The 21,833-nt window shown below is 41.5% G+C and overlaps 1 protein-coding gene across 1 annotated transcript in view; it reads left to right on the top strand.

The window, feature by feature from the left end:
* LOC128662621 (ADP-sugar pyrophosphatase) overlaps positions 1 to 21,833 on the top strand; it is an 86,933-nt gene that overhangs the window by 18,814 nt on the left and 46,286 nt on the right. Inside the window, exons 5-6 of the mRNA XM_053716474.1 lie at positions 943 to 1,050; positions 4,006 to 4,101. Coding sequence (XP_053572449.1) covers positions 943 to 1,050; positions 4,006 to 4,101 — 204 coding nt within the window. The remainder of the gene's footprint in view (positions 1 to 942; positions 1,051 to 4,005; positions 4,102 to 21,833) is intronic.

Raw genomic sequence — 21,833 nt, 5'->3', positions numbered from 1 at the left:
GTAAGATTACATGATTTAATGAGTTAAGGCATAGGGGCCGATTTTATCAAGCTCCGTATGGAGCTTGATGCCCCTTGTTTACGGCGAGCCTGAAGGCCGCTGCTCCATAACTTGTTCGCCTTCTCTGAGGCTGCAGACAGAAATCAACCCGATCAAATATGATCGGGTTGACAGCCCCTGCTAGCGGCCATCTGCAGGGGACGGCATTGCACCAGCAGTTTACAAGAACTGCTGGTGCAATGATAAATGCCTACAGCGTTTGCTGTCGGTATTTATCGATGTGCGGTGGATTTGATACGCTACATTGTATCATGTCGGCTCGCACATTAATAAATATACTACTTTCAATGTTCCTTTAACTTAGACTTCATGATTTTAGTTTCTTGTGTAGCTCTGTCCGAGGGAGATGATACCCAGATATTAAATCACTTGAAAGTGAGGCAGCATATTTGTAAACATCACATGAACATCTTTAGGGAAAAAAGGGAAGATCTTTTACATCAGAATTTCTTTAGCTCACCTGAGTAAGTGCTCTGTTAGCAGTTATTCTTCAGCTACCGAGATCTACATGGTGAAAGAACAGCCGATAGCATAGGAGCGTGCAAGTGTCTTTAGCATTCAATGGCAGCAGTGCTTGCAATTATGTGTAACGTTGCTAAATATACATACACTCCTGAGCTTACCTATGATTACTCTTTAACAAAGGATATCAAGAGAACTAAACAAGACTGATAATTGGAAAGCCATTTAAAATGTCATGTTCTATCCTATACGTTTTAATTTTAACTTTACTATCCCTTTTAATCACATATTTTTAATACGGTAATGTATATCATCTATAATTGTAGAATTGCTATTCGTCTTCTGTATTGTAATAGTTGTTTGCATGTTAACTTGATATTGCTCATAATTTTTGTTTCTGTGGCACATTTGATTCCATAGGTGTAGCCATTATACCTGTACTGCAGAGGACACTCCACTACGAATGTATGGTGCTCATCAAGCAGTTTCGACCACCTATGGGCTCTTACTGTTTGGAATTTCCAGCAGGTTTGTATATATGGTTGTATGTACAATACTAAATTACATCTGTGTTGACATTTAATTGAAACTTTACAGTAGGCATGTGCATTCACAGGTTTTCGGTGCCTCTGAATGCGGTAGGCGGTGAACACTCACGCCATTCAGCTCTTTTTGGAGCAAGATTTCTCCTGTAAAATTGCAACATACTAAAATCTGTGCAAATCCATGTCTTAGCGCGTTGCACCTTCACAAGATGAGATCCGACTCCAAAAAGTGCCGAATTCCATGAGCGGCCGCTGCCTTCTGAGTCATCTGAAAACTCTGTATGCACATGCCTACTTAGCAGCCACCAGTATAGAATACAAGTAACCATCTATAACATTAAAGGGACATTAATAACTAAATAAATGCTAGAATGATGCATTCAATGAAAAGATTAATCTGAGAATAACATGTAAAGGAATTCCAAAATGCCTGGGACATACTTTTTCCTTAGGATAGCCTTATGTAACATATAAAATGGGTAGACTTAATGGGTCTTTTTGGTTCTTATCTACCGTCAAATTCTATGTTTCTAACGTAGATATATTTTTTAAAGTTTCATTAGCTGTTTAAATATTAACAATATTAACAATCAGAGCTGCCATGTTGTAACTTAGGTTACCTTCTCTGCTGTGGCCAATTGGGGACAGTTATAAATAGGTCACTAGTGTGTGCAGCCCATTACTGTTTGGAATATAACAGTGTTCTGCACTTCCATTTCTAACAGGAACTGAAATGCTCAAAATTTCAGAATGGAGTTACCAGAAAAGAGGACAAGATATTTAATAAAATAAAAATGAAATATTTATCATTTTATATTACCATATCAAAGTGTTTAATGTCCCTTTTTAAGGATGTAAGGATTTTTATTTAGGGTTAAATATGGAAAAATACAAAATGTTAGAAGCTGGATGTAGAATCTTAGATTGCAAGATTTGTAAAATTCATGTATATGCACATTTACTAAAGAAATGTCTCACAGGTCAGTCTGCATTTTCAACATATTTCTGTTGTAATTGTTACTTTGTGCAGCATAACAGTCTGAGCTTGCAGTTCAACAAGATTATCAAGATTAACTGGCGCCCTTGCTTAGAGTCCATGGGTATCCCTCACTTCTGCCTGTAGGCCATCACCAACTGAACCTAATATTTAGTTTTATGCAACTGGATCCTTTCTAAGCCTCTCAGCAGTGAAATTATTTTATTGGGTTAATACATAATGCATATACACACACACACGTGTATATATAATTGGCTATGAATACTATAATATACACACACGTATACATAATTGTCTATGAATTCTAGAATAAATATACACACTCACAAACTCACTCACACACATACACACGTACACACATATACATAATTGTCTATGAATACTAGAATAAATATACACACTCACAAACTCACTAACACACACACACGTATACATAATTGTCTTTGAATTCTAGAATAAATATACACACTCACAAACTCACTCACACACATACACACGTACACACATATACATAATTGTCTATGAATACTAGAATAAATATACACACTCACAAACTCACTAACACACACACACGTATACATAATTGTCTATGAATTCTAGAATAAATATACACTCACAAACTCACTCACACACGTACACACACATACATAATTATCTATGAATACTAGAATAAATATACACACACACATATACATAATTGCCTATGAATTCTAGAATAAATATACACACACACGTACACACATATACATAATTGTCTATGAATACTAGAATAAATATACACACTCACAAACTCACTAACACACACACACGTATACATAATTGTCTATGAATACTAGAATAAATATACACACTCACACACACATGTATACATAATTGTCTATGAATACTAGTATAAATATACACACTCACAAACTCACTAACACACATATACATAATTGTCTGAATACTAGAATAAATATACTCACAAACTCACTCACACATGTATACATAATTGTCTATGAATACTAGAATAAATATACTCACTCACAAACACACACGTACACGTATACATAATTGTCTATGAGTGAGTTTGTGAGTATATTTATTCTAGTATTCATAGACAATTATGTATACATGTACGTGTGTGTGTGTGTTTGTGAGTGAGTGTATTTATTCTAGTATTCATAGACAATTCTATATACACGTGTGTGAATACTAGAAAAAATACACTCACAAACTCACTCACACACGTGTATATAGAATTGTCTATGAATACTAGAATAAATATACTCACTCACAAACACACACACACACGTATACATAATTGTCTATGAATACTAGAATAAATATACACACATCATATTTTTTGTTTTTTGTAAATAAATTATCTTATAGGGATCAGCAAAAGTTTCTGTCTCCTTTTAATTTATGGTCAGGCTACTAGATTTTTTAACAAATTTGTCAAGCCACAGTTTTAAACTGCACATTTCTTGTACGTTTCTGTACATTGTTACCTTGGACCTTCAGCTTTATTGTTTAGATTCTGTACTTCCTTGTTCATTGGATATATCTCAGTTCTGTAAAAATTACAAATATCACAAGTGAGTAACAGAAAATTAAGTTATTTTTAAGATACAAAACCCAAGGTATATAGCATGGTTAACATGGCTTGAGAAGTCTGCAGTGGGCTTTTTCAGTTTTGAGAATTGGAAAAGCCACACATTTTAGAGCTATATTTCATGAAAAGGGGCAACATACATCATGAAAGTATATTGCAAAGTTATTTTACTTCACATAACTAAACATATTTTATATTGAAGTCTCAAGGTGTTTACTGTCCCTTACCAGTATTGCTATTCCATACATTAACCAACAAGTGTGTATTTACATTTGATTCTCAGACTTTGCTAACCATCAGTGGGGCATAGACATTTATCTGGATTTTCTTTGTTTCTGTGCAAGGACTTATTGATAAAAATGAAACCCCACAACAAGCTGCGTTACGGGAGCTGGAGGAAGAGACTGGGTACCAAGGAGAGGTCATTGAGTGCTCCCCAGGTCTGGTTACGTATACCTTTTTTTATGCAATATTTTATCTGCTGGCAAATGGTATTAATCTTGTATGGATATATATATATAATTTTATTTCATGTTATTGACAAGAGTACATGAGTTAGTAACGTATGGGATACACATTCCTACCAGGAGGGGCAAAGTTTCCCAAACCTCAAAATGCCTATAAATACACCCCTCACCACACCCACAATTAAGTTTTACAAACTTTGCCTCCTATGGAGGTGGTGAAGTAATTTTGTGCTTGATTTTTCTTCTCTGATAAGCGCTTCTAAGCATTCTGAAGCCCAATTCCTCTGAGTACAGTGTTTGTCAGAGGGATGTGAAGAGAGTATCGCCTATTGATTTCTATGGTTTCTCTCACGGGAAACATTTTCAAGGGTTCTCAGTTATCGGTCATAGGGATTCATCTCCTACCTCCCTTTTCAGATCAACGATATACTCTTATATACTATTACCTTTGCTGATAGTTTTCAGTAGTGGTTTGGCTGTCTGCTATATGTGGAAGGGTGTCTTTCGGTAAGTATGTATCACTGTTAAGACACTCTCTTAGCTATGTTTGGAATTTATATAAAGTTTTAAATATATGTATTTTCTTATATTTGCCATGAGTCAGGTCTATGTATATTTCCCTTTGCAGACTGTCAGTTTCAGTATGGGAATCATGTTTTAGGAAATTTATATATATATTTTTTTTTATTTTCTTACCTGGGGTATAGTCTTCTTTTCCAATTTGACTTGTTTTTCTTTAAATTTCGCGGGCAAAATTAGGCTCATGAGGTCGCAAAATGCTGTTATTTATTGCGTCATTCTTGGTGCAAGAATTTTTTGCACAAATGTGCGTCTATGATGACACAAGTTTGTAATTTTCTGCGTCTTAGTTGACGCCAGGTTGTTTGGCGCTAAGTTGCGTCTGTTATGACGCGAGTTGCGTCATTTCCGGATGTTTGGTGGCGCCAAAACATTTTTCTCCAACATTGGTGTGCCCGGTCCACGGCGTCATCCTTACTTGTGGGATATTCTCTTCCCCAACAGGAAATGGCAAAGAGTCCCAGCAAAGCTGGTCACATGATCCCTCCTAGGCTCCGCCCACCCCAGTCATTCTCTTTGCCGTTGCACAGGCAACATCTCCACGGAGATGGTTAAGAGTTTTTTGGTGTTTAAATGTAGTTTTTATTCTTCTATCAAGTGTTTGTTATTTTAAAATAGTGCTGGTATGTACTATTTACTCTGAAACAGAAAAGGATGAAGATTTCTGTTTGTAAGAGGAAGATGATTTTAGCAGACAGTAACTAAAATCGATTGCTGTTTCCACACAGGACTGTTGAGATGAAGTAACTTCAGTTGGGGGAAACAGTTAGCAGTCTTTTCTGCTTAAGGTATGACTAGCCATATTTCTAACAAGACCATGTAATGCTGGAAGGCTGTCATTTCCCCTCATGGGGACCAGTAAGCCATTTTCTTAGTTAAACATAAAAGAATAAAGGGCTTCAAAAAGGGCTTAAAAACTGGTAGACATTTTTCTGGGCTAAAACAATTGCTTTACTAGGCATATTATGCAGATTCTAACTAATTATTGGTATTATAATCTTGGGGAACGTTTAGAAAAACGGCAGGCACTGTGTTGGACACCTTTTTCAGATGGGGGCCTTTCTAGTTATAGACAGAGCCTCATTCTGGGACTGTATAGGGGTTAAATGTAAAAACGGCTCCGGTTCCGTTAATTTAAGGGTTAAAGCTCTGAAATTTGGTGTGCAATACTTTTAATGCTTTAAGACACTGTGGTGAAATTTTGGTGAATTTTGAACAATTCCTTCATACTTTTTCACATATTCAGTAATAAAGTGTTTTCAGTTTGAAATTTAAAGTGACAGTAACGGTTGTATTTTAAAACGTTTTTTGTGCTTTGTTGACAAGTTTAAGCCTGTTTAACATGTCTGTACCATCAGATAAGCTATGTTCTATATGTATGAAAGCCAATGTGTCTCCCCATTTAAATTTATGTGATAATTGTGCCATAGTGTCCAAACAAAGTAAGGACAGTAATGCCACAGATAATGATATTGCCCAAGATGATTCCTCAAATGAGGGGAGTAAACATGATACTACATCATCCCCTACTGTGTCTACACCAGTTATGCCCACACAGGAGGCCCCTAGTACATCTAGTGCGCCAATACTTATTACCATGCAACAATTAACGGCTGTAATGGATAACTCCATAGCAAATCTTTTATCCAAAATGCCTACTTATCAGAGAAAGCGCGATTGCTCTGTTTTAAACACTGAAGAGCAAGAGGACGCTGATGATAACTGTTCTGACATACCCTCACACCAATCTCAAGGGGCCATGAGGGAGGTTTTGTCTGATGGAGAAATTTCAGATTCAGGAAAAATTTCTCATCAAGCTGAACCTGATGTTGTGACATTTAAATTTAAATTAGAGCATCTCCGCGCACTGCTTAAGGAGGTGTTATCTACTCTGGATGATTGTGACAATTTGGTCATTCCAGAGAAATTATGTAAGATGGACAAGTTCCTAGAGGTTCCGGTGCCCCCCGACGCTTTTCCTATACCCAAGCGGGTGGCGGACATAGTAAATAAAGAGTGGGAAAGGCCCGGCATACCTTTTGTCCCCCCCCCTATATTTAAGAAATTATTTCCTATAGTCGACCCCAGAAATTCAAGGTCGAGGGGGCGGTTTCTACTCTAAACAAACGCACTTCTATTCCTATCGAAGATAGTTGTGCTTTCAAAGATCCTATGGATAAGAAATTAGAGGGTTTGCTTAAAAAGATTTTTGTACAGCAAGGTTACCTCCTACAACCAATTTCATGCATTGTTCCTGTCACTACGGCAGCGTGTTTCTGGTTCGAGGAACTAGAAAAATCGCTCAGTAAAGAATCTTCGTATGAGGAGGTTATGGACAGAGTTCAAGCACTTAAATTGGCTAACTCTTTTGTTTTAGATGCCGCTTTGCAATTAGCTAGATTAGCGGCGAAAAATTCAGGGTTTGCTGTTGTGGCGCGCAGAGTGCTTTGGCTAAAGTCTTGGTCAGCGGATGTGTCTTCCAAGACAAAATTGCTTAACATTCCTTTCAAAGGTAAAACATTATTTGGACCTGATTTGAAAGAGATTATTTCAGACATCACTGGGGGAAAGGGCCACGCCCTCCCACAGGATAGGTCTTTTAAGGCTAATAATAAGCCTAATTTTCGTCCCTTTCGCAGAAACGGACCAGTCTCTAATTCTGTATCCTCTAAGCAAGAGGGTAATACTTCACAACCCAAACCAGCCTGGAAACCAATGCAAGGCTGGAACAAGGGTAAGCAGGCCAAGAAGCCTACCACTGCTACCAAAACAGCATGAAGGGATAGCCCCCGATCCGGGACCGGATCTAGTGGGGGGCAGACTTTCTCTCTTTGCTCAGGCTTGGGCAAGAGATGTTCAGGATCCTTGGGCGCTAGAAATAGTTTCTCAAGGTTATCTCCTGGAATTCAAGGAACTACCCCCAAGGGGAAGGTTCCACAGGTCTCAATTATCTTCAAACCAAATAAAGAGACAGGCATTCTTACATTGTGTAGAAGACCTGTTAAAGATGGGAGTGATACATCCAGTTCCAATAAGAGAACAAGGAATGGGATTTTATTCCAATCTGTTCATAGTTCCCAAAAAAGAGGGAACGTTCAGACCAATTTTGGATCTAAAGATCCTAAACAAATTTCTCAGGGTACCATCGTTCAAAATGGAAACTATTCGAACGATCCTACCTACTATCCAGGAAAATCAATTTATGACTACCGTGGATTTAAAGGATGCGTACCTACATATTCCTATCCACAAGGAACATCATCAGTTCCTAAGGTTCGCTTTTCTGGACAAGCATTACCAGTTTGTGGCACTTCCATTTGGATTAGCCACTGTTCCAAGGATTTTCACAAAGGTACTAGGGTCCCTTCTAGCGGTTCTAAGACCAAGGGGCATTGCAGTAGTACCTTACTTGGACGACATCCTGATTCAAGCGTCGTCCCTGTCAAAAGCAAAGGCTCATACGGACATCGTCCTAGCCTTTCTCAGATCTCACGGATGGAAGGTGAACAAAGAAAAAAGTTCTCTGTCCCCGTCAACAAGAGTTCCCTTCTTGGGAACAATAATAGATTCCTTAGAAATGAGGATTTTTCTGACAGAGGTCAGAAAATCAAAACTTCTAAGCTCTTGTCAAGTACTTCATTCTGTTCCTCGTCCTTCCATAGCGCAGTGCATGGAAGTAATAGGATTGATGGTTGCAACAATGGACATAGTTCCTTTTGCACAAATTCCATTACAACTGTGCATGCTCAGACAGTGGAATGGGGATTATACAGACTTGTCTCCGACGATTCAAGTAGATCAAAAGACCAGAGATTCACTCCGTTGGTGGCTGACCCTGGACAATCTGTCACAGGGAATGAGCTTCCGCAGACCAGAGTGGGTCATTGTCACGACCGACGCCAGCCTAATGGGCTGGGGCGCGGTCTGGGAATCCCTGAAAGCTCAGGGTCTATGGTCTCGGGAAGAGTCTCTTCTCCCGATAAACATTCTGGAACTGAGAGCGATATTCAATGCTCTCAGAGCTTGGCCTCAACTAGCAAAGGCCAAATTCATAAGGTTTTAGTCAGACAACATGACGACCGTTGCATATATCAATCATCAGGGGGGAACAAGGACTTCTCTGGCGATGAAAGAAGTGACCAAGATAATTCAATGGGCGGAGGATCACTCCTGCCACTTGTCTGCGATCCACATCCCAGGAGTGGAAAATTGGGAAGCGGATTTTCTGAGTCGTTAGACATTCCATCCGGGGGAGTGGGAACTCCATCCGGAAATCTTTGCCCAAATAACTCAATTATGGGGCATTCCAGACATCGATCTGATTGCGTCTCGTCAGAACTTCAAGGTTCCTTGCTACGGGTCCAGATCCAGGGATCCCAAGGCGACCCTAGTAGATGCACTAGTAGCACCTTGGACCTTCAACCTAGCTTATGTATTCCCACCGTTTCCTCTCATCCCCAGGCTGGTAGCCAGGATCAATCAGGAGAGGGCCTCTGTGATCTTGATAGCTCCTGCGTGGCCACGCAGGACTTGGTATGCAGACCTGGTCAATATGTCATCGGCTCCACCATGGAAGCTACCTTTGAGACAGGACCTTCTTGTTCAGGGTCCATTCGAACATCCGAATCTGGTTTCCCTCCAACTGACGGCTTGGAGATTGAACGCTTGATTTTATCAAAGCGTGGGTTTTCAGATTCTGTAATAGATACTCTGATTCAGGCTAGAAAGCCTGTAACTAGAAAAATTTACCATAAAATATGGAAAAAATATATCTGTTGGTGTGAATCTAAAGGATTCCCATGGAACAAGATAAAAATTCCTAAGATTCTATCCTTTCTACAAGAAGGTTTGGAGAAAGGATTATCTGCAAGTTCTCTGAAGGGACAGATCTCTGCTTTATCTGTTTTACTTCACAAAAGACTGGCAGCTGTGCCAGATGTTCAAGCATTTGTTCAGGCTCTGGTTAGGATCAAGCCTGTTTACAGACCTTTGACTCCTCCCTGGAGTCTAAATCTAGTTCTTTCAGTTCTTCAAGGGGTTCCGTTTGAACCCTTACATTCCGTAGATATTAAGTTATTATCTTGGAAAGTTTTGGTTGCAATTTCTTCTGCTAGAAGAGTTTCAGAATTATCTGCTCTGCAGTGTTCTCCGCCCTATCTGGTGTTCCATGCAGATAAGGTGGTTTTGCGTACTAAGCCTGGTTTTCTTCCGAAAGTTGTTTCCAACAAAAATATTAACCAGGAGATAGTTGTACCTTCTTTGTGTCCGAATCCAGTTTCAAAGAAGGAACGTTTGTTACACAATTTGGACGTAGTCCGTGCTCTAAAATTCTATTTAGAGGCTACTAAAGATTTCAGACAAACATCTTCCTTGTTTGTTGTTTATTCTGGTAAAAGGAGAGGTCAAAAAGCGACTTCTACCTCTCTTTCCTTTTGGCTTAAAAGCATTATCCGATTGGCTTATGAGACTGCCGGACGGCAGCCTCCTGAAAGAATCACAGCTCACTCCACTAGGGCTGTGGCTTCCACATGGGCCTTCAAGAACGAGGCTTCTGTTGTCCAGATATGTAGGGCAGCGACTTGGTCTTCACTGCACACTTTTGCCAAATTTTACAAATTTGATACTTTTGCTTCTTCGGAGGCTATTTTTGGGAGAAAGGTTTTGCAAGCCGTGGTGCCTTCCATTTAGGTGACCTGATTTGCTCCCTCCCTTCATCCGTGTCCTAAAGCTTTGGTATTGGTTCCCACAAGTAAGGATGACGCCGTGGACCGGACACACCAATGTTGGAGAAAACAGAATTTATGCTTACCTGATAAATTACTTTCTCCAACGGTGTGTCCGGTCCACGGCCCGCCCTGGTTTTTTTAATCAGGTCTGATGAATTATTTTCTCTAACTACAGTCACCACGGTATCATATGGTTTCTCCTATATATATTTCCTCCTGTCCGTCGGTCGAATGACTGGGGTGGGCGGAGCCTAGGAGGGATCATGTGACCAGCTTTGCTGGGACTCTTTGCCATTTCCTGTTGGGGAAGAGAATATCCCACAAGTAAGGATGACGCCGTGGACCGGACACACCGTTGGAGAAAGTAATTTATCAGGTAAGCATAAATTCTGTTTTTTACTTCCTTTTGCGTTGTGCGTCATACTTGGCGCCATAAATTTCATTTTTAATTTACCCCACTTCCTATAAGCTCCTTGCCTTCTTTATGCTCAGAGGGCTATGCTGTTTGCTTTTTTGCCTGTTTTAGCATTTGCATTTTTTCCCCATTCCTGAAACTGCTATAGGTGTAAATTGGATATTTTTGTTAAGATGTTATTTTCTTCTGTTATGTGTGATCAGTCCACGGGTCATCATTACTTCTGGGATATAACTCCTCCCCAACAGGAAATGCAAGAGGATTCACCCAGCAGAGCTGCATATAGCTCCTCCCCTCTACGTCACTCCCAGTCATTCTCTTGCACCCAACGACTAGATAGGATGTGTAAGAGGACTATGGTGGTTATTCTTAGTTTTTATGACTTCAATCAAAAGTTTGTTATTTTACAATGGCACCGGAGTGTGTTATTGCCTCTCTGGCAGAGTTTGAAGAAGAATCTACCAGAGTTTTACTATGATTTTAGCCGGAGTCGTTAAGATCATATTGCTGTTCTCGGCCGTCTGAGGAGAGGTAAAGCTTCAGATCAGGGGACAGCGGGCAGATGAATCTGCATAGAGGTATGTAGCAGTTTTTATTTTCTGACAATGGAATTGATGAGAAAATCCTGCCATACCGATAATATGTCATGTATGTATACTTTACTCACTGGAATTACTCTGTGAAAAGTACATTAAACCTTTAATAGGTATTAATTATGTTAAACGTTTTTGCTGGAATGTAGATTCGTTTGCATTTACTGAGGTACTGAGTGAATATATGTTTGGGCACTATTTTTCCACTTGGCAGTTGCTTATTCTAATTGTGACAGTTTCGTTTCTCTCTCACTGCTGTATGTGAGGGGGAGGGGCCGTTTTTTTGGCGCTCTTTGCTACGCATCAAAAATTTCCAGTCAGATACTCATTGTATTTCCTGCATGATCCGGTTCATCTCTACAGAACTCAGGGGTCTTCAAAACTTCTTTTGAGGGAGGTAGATTCTCTCAGCAGAGCTGTGAGACTTATATATGACTGTGATAAAAAAACGTTACTCAGTAATTTTTTTTTTATGCTTTCAGATTTAATGATTTTGCTTTGCTAATGGGAACAGACCTTTGCTAAATTGTGTTAAGGATTGATGCTATAACTGTTTTTCAGTTCGTTATTTCAACTGTCATTTAATCGTTTAGTGCTTCTTTGAGGCACAGTACGTTTTTTGTTAAATAAGACTGTAGCCAAGTTGCAAGTTTAATTGCGAGTGTGTTAAACATGTCTGATTCAGAGGAAGATACCTGTGTCATTTGTTCCAATGCCAAGGTGGAGCCCAATAGAAATTTATGTACTAACTGTATTGATGCTACTTTAAATAAAAGCCAATCTGTACAAATTGAACAAATTTCACCAAACAGCGAGGGGAGAGTTATGCCGACTAACTCACCTCACGTGTCAGTACCTGCATCTCCCGCCCGGGAGGTGCGTGATATTGTTGCGCCCAGTACATCTGGGCGGCCATTACAGATAACATTACAAGATATGGCCACTGTTATGACTGAAGTTTTGGCTAAATTACCAGAACTAAGAGGCAAGCGTGATCACTCTGGGGTGAGAACAGAGTGCGCTGATAATACTAGGGCCATGTCTGATACTGCGTCACAGCTTGCAGAGCATGAGGACGGAGAGCTTCATTCTGTGGGTGACGGTTCTGATCCAAACAGATTGGATTCAAATATTTCAAATTTCTCCAACATAGGTGTGTCCGGTCCACGGCGTCATCCTTACTTGTGGGATATTCTCTTCCCCAACAGGAAATGGCAAAGAGCCCAGCAAAGCTGGTCACATGATCCCTCCTAGGCTCCGCCTACCCCAGTCATTCTCTTTGCCGTTGTACAGGCAACATCTCCACGGAGATGGCTTAGAGTTTTTTAGTGTTTAACTGTAGTTTTTCATTATTCAATCAAGAGTTTGTTATTTTCAAATAGTGCTGGTACGTACTATTTACTCAGAAACAGAAAAGAGATGAAGAATTCTGTTTGTATGAGGAAAATGATTTTAGCAACCGTAACTAAAATCCATGGCTGTTCCACACAGGACTGTTGAGAGCAATTAACTTCAGTTGGGGGAACAGTTTGCAGTCTCTTGCTGCTTGAGGTATGACACATTCTAACAAGACGATGTAATGCTGGAAGCTGTCATTTTCCCTATGGGATCCGGTAAGCCATGTTTATTACGATTGTAAATAAGGGCTTCACAAGGGCTTATTTAAACTGTAGACTTTTTTTGGGCTAAATCGATTGATATTAACACTTATTTAGCCTTGAGGAATCATTTATTCTGGGTATTTTGATTTAATAATATCGGCAGGCACTGTTTTAGACACCTTATTCTTTAGGGGCTTTCCCAAAGCATAGGCAGAGTCTCATTTTCGCGCCGGTGTTGCGCACTTGTTTTTGAGAGGCATGGCATGCAGTCGCATGTGAGAGGAGCTCTGATACTTATAAAAGACTTCTGAAGGCGTCATTTGGTATCGTATTCCCCTTTGGGTTTGGTTGGGTCTCAGCAAAGCAGATACCAGGGACTGTAAAGGGGTTTAAAGCTTAAAACGGCTCCGGTTCCGTTATTTTAAGGGTTAAAGCTTCCAAAATTGGTGTGCAATATTTTCAAGGCTTTAAGACGCTGTGGTGAAAATTTGGTGAATTTTGAACAATTCCTTCATGTTTTTTCGCAATTGCAGTAATAAAGTGTGTTCAGTTTAAAATTTAAAGTGACAGTAACGGTTTTATTTCTCTTGTTAAGTGTATCCAGTCCACGGATCATCCATTACTTGTGGGATATTCTCCTTCCCAACAGGAAGTTGCAAGAGGATCACCCACAGCAGAGCTGCTATATAGCTCCTCCCCTCACTGCCATATCCAGTCATTCTCTTGCAACTCTCAACTAACATGGAGGTCGTAAGAGGACTGTGGTGTTTTATACTTAGTTTATTTCTTCAATCAAAAGTTTGTTATTTTTAAATGGTACCGGAGTGTACTGTTTATCTCAGGCAGTATTTAGAAGAAGAATCTGCCTGCGTTTTCTATGATCTTAGCAGAAGTAACTAAGATCCTTTGCTGTTCTCACATATTCTGAGGAGTGAGGTAACTTCAGAGGGGGAATAGCGTGCAGGTTTTCCTGTAATAAGGTATGTGCAGTTAAAATATTTTTCTAGGGATGGAATTTGCTAGAAAATGCTGCTGATACCGAAGTAATGTAAGTAAAGCCTTAAATGCAGTGATAGCGACTGGTATCAGGCTTATTAATAGAGATACATACTCTTATAAAAGTGTATTTTAAAACGTTTGCTGGCATGTTTAATCGTTTTTTACATATGTTTGGTGATAAAACATATTGGGGCCTAGTTTTTTCCACATGGCTGGCTTGAATTTTGCTTAGAAACAGTTCCCTGAGGCTTCCCACTGTTATAATATGAGTGGGAGGGGCCTATTTTGGCGTTTTTTTGCACAGCAAAAATTACAGACACAGACATCCAGCTTCTTCCTGCATGATCCAGGACTTCTCTGAAGGGCTCAAAAGGCTTCAAAAGTCGTATTGAGGGAGGTAAAAAGCCACAGTAGAGCTGTGGCAGTTGTTGTGACTGTTTAAAAAACGTTTTTGTCATTTGTTATTCTGTTTTTGGTATTAAGGGGTTAATCATCCATTTGCAAGTGGGTGCAATGCTCTGCTAACTTATTACATACACTGTAAAAATTTTGTTAGTGTAACTGCATTTTTTCACTGTTATTTCAAAATTTGGGAAAATTTGTGTTTCTTAAAGGCGCAGTAACGTTTTTTATATTGCTTGTAAACTTGTTTTAAAGTGTTTTCCAAGCTTGCTAGTCTCATTGCTAGTCTGTTTAAACATGTCTGATACAGAGGAACCTACTTGTTCATTATGTTTGATAGCCATGGTGGAGCCCCATAGGAGAATGTGTACTAAATGTATTGATTTCACCTTAAACAGTAAAGATCAGTCTTTATCTATAAAAGAATTATCAGCAGAGGGTTCTGTCGAGGGGGAAGTTATGCCGACTAACTCTCCCCACATGTCAGACCCTTCGCCTCCCGCTCAGGGGACGCACGCTAATATGGCGCCAATTACATCAGGGACGTCCATAGCGATTACCTTGCAGGACATGGCTGCAATCATGAATAATACCCTGTCAGAGGTATTATCCAGGTTGCCTGAATTAAGAGGCAAGCGCGATAGCTCTGGGGTTAGGAGTGATACAGAGCGCGCAAATGCTGTTAGAGCCATGTCTGATACTGCGTCACAGTATGCAGAACATGAGGACGGAGAGCTTCAGTCTGTGGGTGACATCTCTGACTCGGGGAAACCTTATTCAGAGATTTCTAATTTTAAATTTAAGCTTGAGAACCTCCGTGTATTGCTTGGGGAGGTATTAGCTGCTCTGAATGACTGTAACACAGTTGCAATTCCAGAGAAATTGTGTAGGCTGGATAGATACTATGCGGTGCCGGTGTGTACTGACGTTTTTCCTATACCTAAAAGGCTTACAGAAATTATTAGCAAGGAGTGGGATAGACCCGGTGTGCCCTTTTCCCCACCTCCTATATTTAGAAAATTGTTTCCAATAGACGCCACTACACAGGACTTATGGCAGACGGTCCCTAAGGTGGAGGGAGCAGTTTCTACTTTAGCAAAGCGTACCACTATCCCAGTTGAGGACAGTTGTGCTTTTTCAGATCCAATGGATAAAAAATTGGAGGGTTACCTTAAGAAAATGTTTATTCAACAAGGTTTTATTTTACAGCCCCTTGCATGCATTGCGCCTGTCACTGCTGCGGCGGCATTCTGGTTTGAGGCCCTGGAAGAGGCCATCCAGACAGCTCCATTGAATTAAATTATTGACAATCTTAGAACGCTTAAGCTAGCTAACTCATTTATTTCTGATGCCATTGTTCATTTGACTAAACTAACGGCTAAGAATTCCGGATTCGCCATCCAGGCGCTTAGGGCGCTATGGCTTAAATCCTGGTCAGCTGACGTGACTTCAAAGTCTAAATTACTCAACATTCCTTTCAAGGGGCAGACCTTATTCGGGCCTGGCTTGAAGGAAATTATTGCTGACATTACTGGAGGCAAGGGTCATACCCTTCCTCAGGACAGGGCCAAATCAAAGGCCAAACAGTCTAATTTTCGTGCCTTTCGAAATTTCAAGGCAGGAGCAGCATCAACTTCCTCCGCTTCAAAACAAGAGCGAACTGTTGCTCATTCCAGACAGGCCTGGAAACCTAACCAGTCCTGGAACAAGGGCAAGCAGGCCAGAAAGCCTGCTGCTGCCCTCAAGACAGCATGAAGGAACGGCCCCCTATCCGGAAACGGATCTAGTGGGGGGCAGACTTTCTCTCTTCGCCCAGGCGTGGGCAAGAGATGTTCAGGATCCCTGGGCGTTGGAGATCATATCTCAGGGATATCTTCTGGACTTCAAAGCTTCTCCTCCACAAGGGAGATTTCATCTTTCAAGGTTATCAGCAAACCAGATAAAGAAAGAGGCATTCCTAAGCTGTGTGCAAGACCTCCTAGTAATGGGAGTGATCCATCCAGTTCCGCGGACGGAACAAGGACAGGGATTTTATTCAAATCTGTTTGTGGTTCCCAAGAAAGAGGGAACCTTCAGACCAATCTTGGATCTAAAGATCTTAAACAAATTCCTCAGAGTTCCATCATTCAAAATGGAAACTATTCGGACCATCCTACCCATGATCCAAGAGGGTCAGTACATGACCACAGTGGACTTAATGGATGCCTACCTTCACATACCGATTCACAAAGATCATCATCGGTTCCTAAGGTTTGCCTTTCTAGACGGGCATTACCAATTTGTAGCTCTTCCCTTCGGGTTGGCCACTGCCCCGAGAATTTTTACAAAGGTTCTGGGCTCACTTCTGGCGGTTCTAAGACCGCGAGGCATAGCGGTGGCTCCGTATCTAGACGACATCCTGATACAGGCGTCAAGCTTTCAAATTGCCAAGTTTCATACAGAGATAGTTCTGGCATTTCTGAGGTCGCATGGGTGGAAAGTGAACGTGGAAAAGTGTTCTCTATCACCACTCACAAGAGTCTCCTTCCTAGGGACTCTTATAGATTCTGTAGAGATGAAAATTTACCTGACGGAGTCCAGGTTATCAAAACTTCTAAATGCTTGCCGTGTCCTTCATTCCATTCCACGCCCGTCAGTGGCTCAGTGCATGGAAGTAATCGGCTTAATGGTAGCGGCAATGGACATAGTGCCATTTGCGCGCCTGCATCTCAGACCGCTGCAATTATGCTTGCTAAGTCAGTGGAATGGGGATTGCTCAGATTTGTCCCTTCTACTAAATCTGGATCAAGAGACCAGAGATTCTCTTCTCTGGTGGCTTTCTCGGGTCCATCTGTCCAAGGGTATGACCTTTCGCAGGCCAGATTGGACAATTGTAACAACAGATGCCAGCCTTCTAGGTTGGGGCGCAGTCTGGAACTCCCTGAAGGCTCAGGGATCGTGGACTCAGGAGGAGAAACTCCTCCCAATAAATATTCTGGAGTTAAGAGCAATATTCAAGGCTCTTCTAGCTTGGCCTCAGTTAGCAACACTGAGGTTCATCAGATTTCAGTCGGACAACATCACGACTGTGGCTTACATCAACCATCAAGGGGGAACCAGGAGTTCCCTAGCGATGTTAGAAGTCTCAAAGATAATTCGCTGGGCAGAGTCTCACTCTTGCCACCTGTCAGCGATCCACATCCCAGGCGTAGAGAACTGGGAGGCGGATTTTCTAAGTCGTCAGACTTTTCATCCGGGGGAGTGGGAAATCCATCTGGAGGTGTTTGCTCAACTGGTCCATCGTTGGGGCAAACCAGAACTGGATCTCATGGCATCTCGCCAGAACGCCAAGCTTCCTTGTTACGGATCCAGGTCCAGGGACCCGGGAGCAACGCTGATAGATGCTCTAGCAGCTCCTTGGTTCTTCAACCTGGCCTATGTGTTTCCACAGTTTCCTCTGCACCCTCGACTGATTGCCAAAATCAAACAGGAGAGAGCATCAGTGATTCTGATAGCGCCTGCGTGGCCACGCAGGACCTGGTATGCAGACCTAGTGGACTTGTCATCTCTTCCACCATGGACTCTGCCTCTGAGGCAGGACCTTCTAATACAAGGTCCCTTCAATCATCCAAATCTAATTTCTCTGAGACTGACTGTATGGAGATTGAACGCTTGATTCTATCAAGGCGTGGCTTCTCCGAGTCAGTCATTGATACCTTAATACAGGCTCGGAAGCCTGTCAGCAGGAAAATCTACCATAAGATATGGCGTAAATATCTTTATTGGTGTGAATCCAAGAGTTACTCATGGAGTAAGGTTAGGATTCCTAGGATATTGTCCTTTCTCCAAGAGGGTTTGGACAAAGGCTTATCAGCTAGTTCTTTAAAAGGACACATCTCTGCTCTATCTATTCTTTTGCACAAACTGCTGGCAGAAGTTCCAGACGTCCAGGCATTTTGTCAGGCTTTGGTTAGGATTAAGCCTGTGTTTAAAACTGTTGCTCCCCCGTGGAGCTTAAACTTGGTTCTTAAAGTTCTTCAGGGAGTTCCGTTTGAACCCCTTCATTCCATTGATATTAAACTTTTATCTTGGAAAGTTCTGTTTTTGATGGCTATTTCCTCGGCTCGAAGAGTCTCTGAGTTATCTGCCTTACATTGTGATTCTCCTTATCTGATTTTTCATTCAGACAAGGTAGTTCTACGTACCAAACCTGGGTTTTTACCTAAGGTGGTTTCTAACAGGAATATCAATCAAGAGATTGTTGTTCCATCATTGTGTCCTAATCCTTCTTGAAAGAAGGAACGTCTTTTGCATAATCTGGACGTAGTCCGTGCCTTGAAGTTTTACTTACAGGCTACTAAAGATTTTCGTCAAACATCTGCCCTGTTTGTCGTTTACTCTGGACAGAGGAGAGGTCAAAAAGCTTCGGCAACCTCTCTCTCCTTTTGGCTTCGGAGCATAATACGCTTAGCCTATGAGACTGCTGGACAGCAGCCCCCTGAAAGGATCACAGCTCATTCTACTAGAGCTGTGGCTTCCACCTGGGCCTTTAAAAATGAGGCCTCTGTTGAACAGATTTGCAAGGCTGCGACTTGGTCTTCGCTTCACAACTTTTCAAAATTTTACAAATTTGACACTTTTGCTTCTTCGGAGGCTGTTTTTGGGAGAAAGGTTCTACAGGCAGTGGTTCCTTCTGTTTAAGTTCCTGCCTTGTCCCTCCCATCATCCGTGTACTTTAGCTTTGTTATTGGTATCCCACAAGTAATGGATGATCCGTGGACTGGATACACTTAACAAGAGAAAAGATAATTTATGCTTACCTGATAAATTTATTTCTCTTGTAGTGTATCCAGTCCACGGCCCGCCCTGTCCTTTTAAGGCAGGTCTAAATTTTAATTAAACTACAGTCACCACTGCACCATATGGTTTCTCCTTTCTCGTCTTGTTTCGGTCGAATGACTGGATATGGCAGTGAGGGGAGGAGCTATATAGCAGCTCTGCTGTGGGTGATCCTCTTGCAACTTCCTGTTGGGAAGGAGAATATCCCACAAGTAATGGATGATCCGTGGACTGGATACACTACAAGAGAAATAAATTTATCAGGTAAGCATAAATTATCTTTTTAAAACGTTTTTTGTACTTTCTGATCAAGTTTATGCCTGTTTAACATGTCTGAACTACCAGATAGACTGTGTTCTGAATGTGGGGAAGCCAGAATTCCTATTCATTTAAATAAATGTGATTTATGTGATAATGACAATGATGCCCAAGATGATTCCTCAAGTGAGGGGAGTAAGCATGGTACTGCATCATTCCCTCCTTCGTCTACACGAGTCTTGCCCACTCAGGAGGCCCCTAGTACATCTAGCGCGCCAATACTCCTTACTATGCAACAATTAACGGCTGTAATGGATAATTCTGTCAAAAACATTTTAGCCAAAATGAACCCTTGTCAGCGTAAGCGTGGCTGCTCTGTTTTAGTTACTGAAGAGCATGACGACGCTGATATTAATATCTCTGAAGGGCCCCTAACACAATCTGAGGGGGCCAGGGAGGTTTTGTCTGAGGGAGAAATTACTGATTTAGGGAACATTTCTCAGCAGGCTGAATCTGATGTGATTACATTTAAATTTAAATTGGAACATCTCCGCATTTTGCTTAAGGAGGTATTATCCACTCTGGATGATTGTGAAAATTTAGTCATCCCAGAGAAACTATGTAAAATGGACAAGTTCCTAGAGGTGCCGGGGCTCCCAGAAGCTTTTCCTATACCCAAGCGGGTGGCGGACATTGTTAATAAAGAATGGGAAAGGCCCGGTATTCCTTTCGTCCCTCCCCCCATATTTAAAAAATTGTTTCCTATGGTCGACCCCAGAAAGGACTTATGGCAGTCAGTCCCCAAGGTCGAGGGAGCGGTTTCTACTTTAAACAAACGCACCACTATTCCCATAGAGGATAGTTGTGCTTTCAAAGATCCTATGGATAAAAAATTAGAAGGTTTGCTTAAAAAGATGTTTGTTCAGCAGGGTTACCTTCTACAACCCATTTCATGCATTGTCCCTGTCACTACAGCCGCATATTTCTGGTTTGATGAACTGCTTAAGGTGCTCGATAGTGACTCTCCTCCTTATGAGGAGATTATGGACAGAATCAATGCTCTCAAATTGGCTAATTCTTTCACTCTAGACGCCTCTTTGCAATTGGCTAAGTTAGCGGCTAAGAACTCTGGGTTTGCTATTGTGGCGCGCAGAGCGCTTTGGTTGAAATCTTGGTCGGCTGATGCGTCTTCCAAGAACAAGCTACTAAACATTCCTTTCAAGGGGAAAACGCTGTTTGGTCCTGACTTGAAAGAGATTATCTCTGATATCACTGGGGGTAAGGGCCACGCCCTTCCTCAGGATCGGCCCTTCAAGGCAAAAAATAGACCTAATTTTCGTCCCTTTCGTAAAAACGGACCAGCCCAAGGTGCTACGTCCTCTAAGCAAGAGGGTAATACTTCTCAGGCCAAGCCAGCTTGGAGACCAATGCAAGGCTGGAACAAGGGAAAGCAGGCCAAGAAACCTGCCACTGCTACCAAGACAGCATGAAATATTGGCCCCCGATCCGGGACCGGATCTGGTGGGGGGCAGACTCTCTCTCTTCGCTCAGGCTTGGGCAAGAGATGTTCTGGATCCTTGGGCGCTAGAAATAGTCTCCCAGGGTTATCTTCTGGAATTCAAGGGACTTCCCCCAAGGGGGAGGTTCCACAAGTCGCAGTTGTCTTCAGACCACATAAAAAGACAGGCGTTCTTACATTGTGTAGAAGACCTGTTAAAAATGGGAGTGATTCATCCTGTTCCATTAAGAGAACAAGGGATGGGGTTCTACTCCAATCTGTTCATAGTTCCCAAAAAAGAGGGAACGTTCAGACCAATCCTAGATCTCAAGATCTTAAACAAATTTCTCAAGGTCCCATCGTTCAAGATGGAAACCATTCGAACTATCCTTCCTTCCATCCAGGAAGGTCAATTTATGACCACGGTGGATTTAAAGGATGCGTATCTACATATTCCTATCCACAAGGAACATCATCGGTTCCTAAGGTTTGCATTCCTGGACAAACATTACCAGTTCGTGGCGCTTCCTTTCGGATTAGCCACTGCTCCAAGGATTTTCACAAAGGTACTAGGGTCCCTTCTAGCGGTGCTAAGACCAAGGGGCATTGCAGTAGTACCTTACCTGGACGACATTCTGATTCAAGCGTCGTCCCTTCCTCAAGCAAAGGCTCACACGGACATTGTCCTGGCCTTTCTCAGATCTCACGGCTGGAAAGTGAACGTGGAAAAGAGTTCTCTATCCCCGTCAACAAGGGTTCCCTTCTTGGGAACAATTATAGACTCCTTAGAAATGAGGATCTTTCTAACAGAGGCCA

Source organism: Bombina bombina, chromosome 6 (genome assembly GCF_027579735.1).
Source record: "Bombina bombina isolate aBomBom1 chromosome 6, aBomBom1.pri, whole genome shotgun sequence".
NCBI classification, from domain to species: Eukaryota; Metazoa; Chordata; class Amphibia; order Anura; family Bombinatoridae; genus Bombina; species Bombina bombina.
The sequence above is the reverse complement of the archived record's forward strand: the minus strand, read 5'-3'. Positions and strand labels throughout refer to the sequence as shown.